The 11,442-nt window shown below is 32.6% G+C and overlaps 2 protein-coding genes across 6 annotated transcripts in view; both read right to left on the reverse strand.

Annotated features, from left to right (window-relative positions):
• LOC111701109 (polyribonucleotide nucleotidyltransferase 2, mitochondrial) overlaps positions 1–4,392 on the reverse strand; it is a 34,932-nt gene extending 30,540 nt beyond the window's left edge. The window contains exons 1-7 of the mRNA XM_023472261.1: positions 4,267–4,392; positions 4,016–4,101; positions 2,817–2,903; positions 2,147–2,289; positions 1,520–1,601; positions 1,115–1,246; positions 487–559 (exon numbers count right to left, since the gene is read on the reverse strand). Coding sequence (XP_023328029.1) covers positions 487–559; positions 1,115–1,246; positions 1,520–1,601; positions 2,147–2,289; positions 2,817–2,903; positions 4,016–4,101; positions 4,267–4,365 — 702 coding nt within the window. The 5' untranslated portion in view covers positions 4,366–4,392. The remainder of the gene's footprint in view (positions 1–486; positions 560–1,114; positions 1,247–1,519; positions 1,602–2,146; positions 2,290–2,816; positions 2,904–4,015; positions 4,102–4,266) is intronic.
• A 662-nt stretch (positions 4,393–5,054) lies between these two features.
• Positions 5,055–11,363, reverse strand: LOC111701101 (zinc finger protein 64 homolog, isoforms 1 and 2). 5 transcript variants are annotated; one of them, XR_002765150.1, is made up of 15 exons: positions 11,153–11,363; positions 10,610–11,047; positions 9,609–9,759; positions 9,159–9,217; positions 8,672–8,762; positions 8,525–8,608; positions 8,310–8,416; positions 7,940–8,000; positions 7,637–7,763; positions 7,242–7,347; positions 6,898–7,007; positions 6,375–6,655; positions 6,101–6,177; positions 5,764–5,896; positions 5,055–5,157 (listed from the first exon to the last, which is right to left on the reverse strand). XR_002765150.1 is itself a non-coding variant. In XM_023472249.1 (14 exons), exons 1-14 carry the CDS (start codon positions 11,243–11,245, stop codon positions 5,819–5,821), a joined length of 1,851 nt encoding a protein of 616 aa, XP_023328017.1. In that variant the 5' UTR covers positions 11,246–11,363; the 3' UTR covers positions 5,090–5,818. The 5 variants fall into 5 exon arrangements, 2 of the variants coding, with proteins under 2 accessions (XP_023328017.1, XP_023328016.1); XR_002765149.1 differs by having other exon boundaries at positions 5,090–5,175; XR_002765148.1 differs by having other exon boundaries at positions 5,090–5,305.
• Positions 11,364–11,442: the final 79 nt, after the last annotated feature.

Consider the following 11,442-nt stretch of genomic DNA (forward strand, 5'->3'; position numbering starts at 1 on the left):
ATTAACATAAATGAAAATTTTCTATTTTCAGACAAAAAAAAGAATAACGCACAGCCTAAGGTTTTTAGGCTACCGGACTTTGTTAATCGAGCATGCAGGGTCACCTAGGTAATAAAGTTGACAGTCCCTTTAAGAAAAAATAATTTTACCATGCTAAAGGAACTGTAAATGTAATTTAAAGTGACCCTCCATGCAAATTTGGCAACGTCCGATTCACAACAGTACCTTTAAAAGCTTTTTCTGATCAAGTTTGAATTAGAAATCAATGTTTATAATTTTTAAAACTGATTATTTTTAATTGCGGCTTCTCTACGAAATTAACCTTAGTATTTCTACATACCTGAATAAAATAGTTTTAAACCTAGAAAAACGACAATGTATTCCACATTTCTGATCAGGGTACCATTGTAAACTGGGAATCGACATCTTTGCATAGAGGGTCACTTAAAATTACGCTTACAGCCCCTTTAAGACTAAACAGTTTACCTGAATTGCCTCGATGAAAGTTTTATGGTCTAAACATTTAGCTTCACCTTCCAGCATAGTTGCCAACCCATCTCTATACACCAGGAGTACAGTTCACAAATCAATCAATCAATCAGAAAATAGTAATTGCATAATTTCATGTGCGGAGAAACGTTCTATTCAATTGTTGCGAAATTTGGGATTTTTTGAGCCGAATAGTCAGCAACCAAGAACCCTCCCCNCCCCACCAACGTAAACAGTCCTCAACTTCAGTTAAAATCAAGACATCACCAACCCCACAAATCCTTGGTAAATACATCTAATTTTTTTTTTAATTGTCATTTTGAAGATCATTTGTATTAAATTTCCCTACTTAAGGTTTTTGTTCATCTTTTAATTGTTTCAGGACACATGATGATAATATTTTTATCAAAATATAAATCCTGAACTGACAGTCTGAATTGTTTCAAAGTTTGGTTGAGATTTTTCTTTAAACCTGTTTTAACTTTTTTTAAATTCTTATGTTCTTTAATCACATGCAATACTATCTTTTAATACAAATATGTCTGCTTTATATACAGTAAAAGATATATTTTTAACATGATAATATGTATTTGTGAAGAATTGTGAGTAATTTGTCTGTACATCCCTAGTTCCAGCAACCACTAGGTTCAGCTCGCTGTGGGTCAATTCTTTTCTGGTCGGGTTTACCAATATCTGACCACTACAGTAACCTAACCTGACCGCTCCAACAGCTGGACCCCAGGGTACATCAGATATACTAGGTACACCGTATTCTCATCATTCACTCACTCACTTTGTAGACCACTGTAGAGGTGAATATTAATGAATTAACTGATTATAGAAGTTCATTGTCTGATAAAATTAGAATTGAATTCAGTGAGTGCATGAAGATTAACAGTGCAAGATCTGGACTTGTTTAAAGTTAAATCCTAAATTTTTCCCCAAGACAAATCCGATTAAAACTAGAAAGGAGTCTAAGCCCTAATATTGATATTGAAAATTGATAATAATAATAATAATGAAAATATCCCTGAGTGCTGCGCTAGCACCATTTATACTCAGAACTTCAGGATCATGTATTCCATCCACAGACAGGAGATTACAGTTCAATCCTAGATCATTCATTAGATCATTCATTCATTCATTCACCTATTCACCTATTCATTAACATAGCTTTAGTGTTATGTATTTAGGTATAGATAAGTAACTACATATTAAAAGTTTTCAATGATAAGAAAAAATGTTGGTGTTGGTATTATCAAAATAGGAAAAATATGGGAAAATGAAAATAAGTACGAGGAAAATAAAATGGATTTTGATCCATGGACTTCTTTAATATCAAGGAACTCTTAAGTAATAGAAAACAAATCCGATTCACAACGGTACATTTGCCATGGTGATATTTTTCCCCCTTTTTCATTCTTAAAAATCATTATTATCTAATACTCTTCTCTGTAGAAGTTACTTGTGTTTTTTGCTGATATGAGAATACAAAGGAAATGAACAGAATTAAACAAGTTTCAGGCTAGAAAAAAGAATGTTATGTTTCTCATTGTAGCTGAGACAAATGTTTAAAGGGGCCATGTTGTGTCTCTTTAAATCGAAGGTTCCTTGAGATAACAGGAACAATCCCTTTAAAGTATACAAGAGTATAAACCTGTTTCTACTTGATATCCTTGAGAGAACAGAGGTCGTATACTCCGATCTATCATCCGTCCAACCAATATTTCTCTCTCAGAAGCTCCCAGCTCCCGCCGTAGATAGTTGGTTGGAATACGACCAGCAGCAGCTGCTTTCTGTCTAAACATTTATTCATCTAGAGATTCAGCACCAGAACCAGAAATATTAACGGATTAACAAATTAAAGATTAACAGATTAAAGGATTTTTAATGAAAGGAATAATTGATTAAAGGATTACTGAATTAAGGATTAATTGAAGGATTAAATGATTAAAATGGTTAAATGATTTAAGGTTTTAAGGATTAAAGTATTTGAGATCAGATGATTTGAGGATTAAAGGGTCAATGGATTAAAGTATCCAAAAATTCAAACCAAAGAATTTTCGGAGACTGATTTTCTACACGATAAAAATTTAATGGTTTTCTAGAAATGAATCATAAAAAGTAACTTTATCTTATTTCTTAAACATTTAAAAACCGAACTTAAGTCAGTTTAATTAAAAAAAACTTCAGTGATGAGTCCAAACCCCCTGCACACTGTGCCTCTTTTTTTTGGGTAAAAAATTTATTTTCATGTTATAACTGATAAAATATCTCTTTGGATTTAGCAACAATCCATTTTTCAAATCTTCGTTTTCCCTTCCAACCTGTAATCTACTGTAAGAGGAAGGAAACCTTGAGCAGAAGGTTTTCCCTTGGAGACAACAGTTGTCATTACAGAGGTGTTCCCTAACCTAAACAATAAGGAACAAAATTAATAATTTCGAAAAATTCTTGAGTCGTAATTTCTTGTACCCCCCCCCCCCTTAAACAGTGTTTAATTCTGATAATTTCTTAATTATTTCTTAAGCAGAAAGTGAGAAAGTGTCACTTCAGTAGAGAACCCATAACTAAAATTCTCAGTTTTCGAAGATAAAATCATGGAAATCCAATTCAGAAAAGCTTTTAAAGGTACTGTTTTGAATTGTACATGCCCCTTTATTAAATATGAAACATTTTATTTACAGATCTTTTAAGTAAATGGATTTGTCAGAACATTTTTTTCGAGCCTAGACTTACTTCTATTTAACCCAGAACATCGGAGACATCAAAAGATTTATAAAATGCGTTTTCTAAACTTACTGATAATGGAATGCTGCAGATATTTAGTTTTCTAATTGAATATTTATTATGAAGCTCTTAAAAACTACTACCCCATATTTCATGGCCATTTATTTTTTTACAATTACTGAGATCTGAACCACTAGATCCCATATAGACCAGGGCAAGTGGCAGAGCTCAACCCTATCTTCATTGTATTTCAGCCTACAGGTCGTTGCACTTTGTCTGTTGGTTGATTGTTAATAATGACAATAATAATAATAATAGGTATCATACCATAAAACAAATTGAAAACTTGTCAAGACGACACATTTTATAAATTCTTTCGATGTCTCCAAAGTTTTGCAGACTAGTACTAATCTATTATTATTTAGCAATCTATACCTAGCTGCTGCTGTAACTATCTGCTAGTTTAGCAGACTAGTACTAATCTATACCTGGCAACTGCTGTACCATCTGCTAGTCTAGCAGAATAGCTAATCTATACCTGGCAACTGCTATACCATCTGCTAGTTTAGCAGACTAGTACTAATCTATACCTGGCAACTGCTGTACCATCTGCTAATCAAGAAGAATAGTACTAATCTATACCTGGCAACTGCTATACCATCTTCTAGTCTAGCAGAATAGCTAATCTATACCTGGCAACTGCTGTACCATCTGCTAGTCTAGCAGAATAGTACTAATCTATACCTGGCAACTGCTGTACCATCTGCTAGTCTAGCAGAATAGTACTAATCTATACCTGGCAACTGCTGTACCATCTGCTAGTCTAGCAAGTTGACCGGTGCTGATCTCAAGCTTGCTGTTTCCACCACACTCGATTTCAACCTTAATTAAAAATTTCTAATTTTATTTTAAAAAGCTTATTTTATAAAATTTCAAAATTCATATTTAGCAAATAGATTTAAATTGTGATATTTTAATTTTTGATGTAACAAATTCAGGGAAAACATGTCAGACGACCAACAATTTTTTTGTTTAAACCCTTTCTACCTTTTCCGTTGCTCTTGTAGAAAAGTATGTTTTCATTTGAACAGGCTTCTCGTGAAATTTCAAGCAGTAAAAACATTTTCGCCTTAGAACTCGCAGCATTGTAGAGATCTGAAATTACATTTAAAAATATAAATTCAACATCCCTATGTTGACTAAATAGTAGGTAATTTATCTGTATCAAAATTAATTACAAGAATTACAACTTTTTACACTAACTTTAAATATAAAGCTTAAAAATCCAAAAGTTTTGAGAATGTTTTCCCTGGATTTGATTACATAAAATAAAGATACAGAAAATATGTGAAATACAAAATTTTTTCTTATACATTTCTGAAAACAATATTTTTAATTACAAAATTGAATATGGTCAAAACCAACGGAAAAGGAAAAATATCGTTTGTTTTGTTTTTTATGATGTTGGGATAAAAAAAATTTGAACCTGAAAGAACATTAAATAAATTCTTCAGGTTAAATGTTTTTCATTCCACCTTTGTAATAAATAAATTAACAAATGATATCATTTACCTTTGTAATAAATAAATTAACAAATGATATCATTTACCTTTGTAATAAATAAATTAACAAATGATATTATTTATCTCAGTGTAAATTGTTTTTTCTTCTTTCATTTTTTAACTGGTATGACTTAGTTTTTTTTGAGTTATTAGGTAGAACTTAAAGCATTTTATTTCTAAAATTATTTTTATGTTAAAAATCAGTTACATTTCATTTATCTTTTTAAATAGTATTACGAGCATTATTATTAAAACAAACAATACAGTAATACAATAACAAAAAATGTTAAGTTACATTAACATTTACAAATTAAATGTTAAATCCTTTCGGAATATCTTGAGTTTGAAATTTAAGTACAGCATCTTAGCTAGAAATCTGTATACCAGATCTTAGCTAGAATTGTGAATACCAGATCTTAGCTAGAATTGTGAATACCAGATCTTAGCTAGAATTGTGAATACCAGATCTTAGCTAGAAATGTGAATACCAGATCTTAGCTTGAATTGTGAATACCAGATCTTAGCTAGAAATGGTAATACCAGATCTTAACTAGAAATGGTAATATCAGATCTTAATTAGAAATGTGATTACCAGATCTTAGCTAGAAATGGTAATACCAGATCTTAGCTAGAAATAATAATACCAGATCTTAGTTAGAATTGTGAATATCAGATCCTAGCTATAAATGTGAATACCAGATCTTAGCTAGAAATGTGAATATCAGATCTTAGCTAGAATTGTGAATACCAGATCCTAGCTAGAAATGTGAATATCAGTTCTTAGCTAGAATTGTGAATACCAGATCTTAGCTAGAATTGTGAATACCAGATCTTAGTTAGAATTCTGAATAACAGATCTTAGCTAGAAATGGTAATATCAGATCTTAGTAAGAAATGTGAATACCAGATCTTAGTTAGAATTGTGAATAACAGATCTTAGCTAGAAAGGGTAATATCAGATCTTAGCTAGAAATAGTAATACCAGATCTTAGTTAGAAGTGTAAATGATGAGATGAAGTGAGTGAAAGATTACATATTTAGAAGAATATGTTCGAGTCGGTTTTATTGTCCTGGGGATTGAAAATAATACCTTCAGCCGACACTAATTTTAGAACCTGAAACAAATATTCCAATTTTTCTAATTTAATTTTTATGTTAACTATTTCTGTAAACTAATTTTAAGATTTCTAAGTTAACTTTAAGTGTTTTCAATTAATTAATTATTAATTTAAAACATCAACAAACAGTCATTAATTAAGAGGAAATCATTCAATTAATCAATCATCTTATCAATCAATGGGTCAAAAAAAATGACCAACCTTGACAGCAGGTTCTCTTGAAGATGTTCCACTCACATAGGTCTCCTTGATGCATCCAATATGAGGAACTGGTGTTCCTAAACAGATCAAATAGTTTGAATATTTATTTGTGGCACTCACATGACATCAAGGAAGATTTGTGGATCGTCAAAATTGAATTATTTTCCCTGGACAGTGTCTAATATTTTATTAAATCCCCAAATTTTGAAGAGTAAAAATTCCCGAAATTTGAGTTTAAAAATAATTTATATATGTTTATGTTTATGTCACTAACCTAAACTCTTGTGTTGATTGAGATGACTTCGTAATGAATCCCTCCTTACAAATTCTCCATTACATATTGCACATTTAAAGTTTGGTTTGCAGATTGTTTTCATTAAAACTTTCTTCTTTGGACTTTTATCCTCCATCTTGTCGCTATTCTGTTTTCTTTCTGACTTAGAGAAAGACGACCCCGGCGTATTGTGCGCATGCCTCCTGTTCTTATGATTAGAAAGCACATTGCTTGATTTACAGGTGTAAGAACAGTACTCGCACTTGAACTCTGACAAATTCCTAAAATGTTGATAATTGTTAACTAAAATAAAGAGGTGAACACACAATAGAACATATTTATCTGGGAGACATTGATGGACTTAAAACATCATTTTACAAAAAGAAAATATTAGGTTTAAATAATAAAATACATTAACACAAAACTGAAATAACTCAATAGACTAGTTCCCATATAATTGCAACAACAAAACAAGTTTGAAAAAGATATACACACTACACAGTGCCGGCTGTCTGGTACAGACCTATGTTTAGCCAGATGTCTGGTAAAGCAGGATCGTTGTTGTGATGTAAAGCTGCAGATGTTACAGTGGAATAGATCAGCGTGCTTCCGCTGGTGCTCACGCAATTCAACCTGGAGACAATCTATTTTGCAAACCTTTATTTACAAGCCATGAGTATCATCTTAAATTTTTTTTAATGAAATTAGGTTCAAGATATTATAACAATTTTACAACACGTCAAAATTCATTAAATTTTAATTTTTTAAATATAAGAATTTATGGTAAACGATTGATCTTCCTCGACCAAATCATGTGAAGTAAAGAGATGAAGACGGTGCAGTTCTTTATCCCCATTTAAAATTTACCTTATCACAAGTTACAAAGTTACATGATTCTGCATTACAGCTGAACACCTCGTTCATCCTGTGGTTTGCTCTCACATGAGCTTTAAGGTTAGATTTGATTGCAACCCTGGTTTATTCAGATACATCATCTTAGATCTTTACAAGTTTCAAGTACATTTCTTTAAAAACATGCATCTTCTATAACTTTTAGAAGTAGGAATAAAATTGTCGTAAATAAATAAAAAAAATTTCAGCTTTTTGGTATTCAAAGTTCAGCTATGCTTCTCGAATAGCAGAGGGAAGTTTTACTCTTAACTTGCGTTTGAGAAGTTGTTGTGACAAAAAATGTATTTGAAGTGGTCTAACAAGTCTAACTAATTTTAGATTTTTATCTGTGTTGAAGTATCTGGACGTTCCTATGATCACAGTAATCACATTTGTATGGCTTGACACCGGTGTGGGTCTTTTCATGTCTTTTCAGATCAGAGTTAGATTTGAAGGATGCAGAGCAGGAGAAGTGGGAGCAGATGAAAGGTGAGTCACCTTAATGGGATCGTAAATCGTTCATAAATATAGAAATGGATCATAGATGAATCCTAATCAAGTTAATGCATGGGCAAATATTACTGAAAAACTCTTATATAATTATGTTGCATTCAATTTGAAGGTTAAAAACTTTAGATGTAACCATGCTAATCAACAAACTAAGTATTCCATACCTGTGTGAGTTCTTAAATGGACTGTCAGCTGAGAACTGCTTTTACAACGGTAAGGACACATCTAAAAAAGACTTAAAACTTATATCTGATCTACAAAAATAATTAATTTCAGGTTTATTTCTGAATGTTTTAAAATATAGAGCACACATTTAGAAATATTTAACTTTGATATTTCAATTCTAATTTTACAGACCCAGCTAACCATTTTACTTGCGCAGCAACATGAGCGCAAACAACTTTGGATAAAAAATGGTGCGAATTTACTCTTTTGTTATGCTTTGACAGCGTAAAAATAGATGCTCTGTCTACATAATGAATACTTTTTTTGCGGGATTTAGCTAGCTCGGAACCTTGGAATAATAATAATAACCTGGCAATCATATGGTCTCTCATCAGTATGAACTCTTGTATGTTTGGTGAAATGAGACTTCTCGTAGGTTTTGTAAAAACAGAGAGGACAAGAATATTTCTTTAAACCTGAAAATAATTTCACATTTTAAAAATAATAATTATTTAAAATTGTAAGGCTGCAGTGTTCAATTTTCACCTTTGAGTGTGCATACTGTCAAGTGTAGATCTTATTACCTGTATGAATATTCATGTGTCTTTTTAATTTATCTTGTCTGGCAAAAGATTTTCCACATTGATCACAGGAATGGGGTTTCTCACCTATGAAAAAAAGCACAGTTTATCCAACAATGAAAATAAAAGTCTAGTTAAAATTTGTTTAACCTGTGTGTGTACGAAGATGTCTATCAAGATCTTTCCTATATCTAGAACTAAACAAACAACCAACAAAACTACAAACATGGAACAGTGCTACCTAAATTTTAAAACAAGTAAAATATGGGATAAAATGTTTCAAACTGTACAAAAAATCAATTCATATTCAAAAGACAGATATCAACATCGATTAAAAAGAATGTCCTAAATTAAGCACTTGCTAAAGTAGAACACCCATAGGCGGTTCCAGGGGGGGGGGCAGTCCGTTACCCCGAGTGAATTTAGGGGATTTTTGGAAGACTTTTGAACTGAAACAAGTCATCAATGACCACCGACAGGTTGGTCAAGCTAGAAAGAATGGCGATGCACCCAAAGAGCGAATATATATTTTTTACGCCCCCCTCCTCCTACCTTAAATCCTGAAACTGTCCTTGAGCACAGCTGCGACTAGTCACAAATTGACAAACAAAAAGACAATTCATTTGTAAACTTGTACCTTAGATTGAGGGGAAGGTAGGTCAGATTGAGGTTCAGTAGCAGAGGCAGGAGACGGCACTAAAAAATCTTACTTTGTCTCTTGTCTCTATTCACTATACAGTATAACTATACATACACCAAACTAACTATTTGTATTTAAAACAGCTAAAAAAGCTACAGATTAGACAATGATAATGACATTGAATAAACATTAACACATGGGGGTGTATATTTTCTTGAAAAATCATTCCTACTCCCTATTGTGAAAATAAGTTTTTCCTCACAAATGATTGGTACTTTTCCGTTCTTACTAAATTGGGTTAAAAAAGGATGAAAAACTTGCCTTTTGATTTCCGATTTATTATTACACCCCCCCCCCCCGCATCAAAAATCAACCCACCTTCCCTCCTCCCCCCTTGTAATCCTAAATTTGCATGAACAGAAAATCTAAAGGGTTTGTATCTCTAACCTTGACTCAGAATACTAATACTAGGCTGCTGAAGCACAGCTGGCTGTACTGAAACCAGTTGCTCATGCGTTACTATACATCCCTCGCTGTACGCATTTTCTGCGTACACTGGAATATCATCCTGCTCCACAGTCTCATAAACATCCACAGACTAGATAAAACAAAGTAAGTTGCTCATAATATTAATATATTATTGCAGATTTGGCTACGTAGTAAATCTGATAAGAAAATGGTATTGTAGTTTTTAAACATCAAAGAGGGATAACTTGCAGCAAAATGTGATTGCTGGAAATCCTTCACTTTTACAAAAACCAATCAATCTTAACATGATTTATTAAATAACTACGGATATAGATAAGATAGCATACATCTAAAGGTCGGAAAACCTTAAGAGAGAAAATTAAGTCATGTTTCCTTAATTTGAATAGAAATAAAAATGAAACGGCATTTTGTAACTTTCGAAGCTTTGTAAAAAAGCATTTTATGGAAACAATTCAAGATTATTTTCCAAATTGATAAAGAAGTATATGTTAGTTATGAATTTGTTAAAAGAAGTGTTCATGGATGAAATCGTATCTTTCAATTAATCAATCAGCCAATATAAATTGAACAAAATTGAACAAAATTGAACCCGCCGTTCTACGTCAATTTCAATCAAAGCTAAGTCCTGATAGTGTTCATCTAAGTTCATTCCATAGTTCCAACCTATATGATCTAGCAACATGCATGATCCTTAATTTGCATGGTTCAAAGATAACAATTTTATCTTGTATAATCCAATGCCTATATATAGTCCATGCACCAGCATAAGTAAAAGCAAAACAAAAGCTCAAAATTCCCTTTTTTTTTTGATTTTTAACGCCTAAACATGAACTGTAAGACCATATCTCTTTCTTACATTAAGTAACTTCATCTAATTGAGAGGTGGATAGTAGAACATCCCTAAAATTCTGATTGATTGAAAGCATTACATTTTTCATGAAACCCGACTAACATCATACCTGTTGATTTACCTCCTCCTGATTCTGCAGATACAGGGGCGCTGATGGAATCCTTATTTCCTGATCAACTGCAGCCGAGCTATTTAGATTTGGAGATTGAGAATGTTGCGCAGCATTGCTTACTTTTTTCCGTTTGTTGCATGTGGTTTTGTGTGCACGAAATTCACTGTAGATCTTAAACTCGGTTTTACAGGATCCACAAACATGAATATCCTCATCCTCGCTTTCATCAACCTCAGGTTGAGGTTGAGGCTGTGTCGGATGACTAGAGAATACTTGAGGCTGAACTCTACAGTCCTGAGGCAGTTGAAGATTAGAAGAATTGGATTGAAAAGGAATTTGAAGAGGAATCGAATGCGGAAGATCCATGGGTTGAAGTATGGTTAGATTTGAGAGAATTTTCCCACCATGATAATTATTCAAAACGACACCAGAGACCTAGAATATTACGTATATCAACAAAAAGTGGATATGAATCTGTAAGAACACAAAAAAATTAAATATTAATTATGATCAGTTCAAATATTTCCCTTTGTTGACTACCTCTGAAGAATTAAGATTCTGTGTTGGTCTGTCAGAGCTCATAAATTCATTTGAAACTCTGTCATTGCTCCCCTGGATCCCCTGTCCACTCATAGTCTCTGTTCCCTTGAAGGGTGGATAATAATTACATTATTTCCAAGGACTCAATATTTGGGGAGTCCTGTCGTGCTTTCTGTGTCACATCCATGTTATTCCATCTTAAATCCCTAATCTCTTTACATTCAAACAAAGCATTAAATAGTACACAATGCAAGATGGTATGGAAACGCCTCAACACGGAAACGAATCAA

Source organism: Eurytemora carolleeae, unplaced genomic scaffold (assembly GCF_000591075.1).
Source record: "Eurytemora carolleeae unplaced genomic scaffold, Eaff_2.0 scaffold346, whole genome shotgun sequence".
NCBI classification, from domain to species: Eukaryota; Metazoa; Arthropoda; class Copepoda; order Calanoida; family Temoridae; genus Eurytemora; species Eurytemora carolleeae.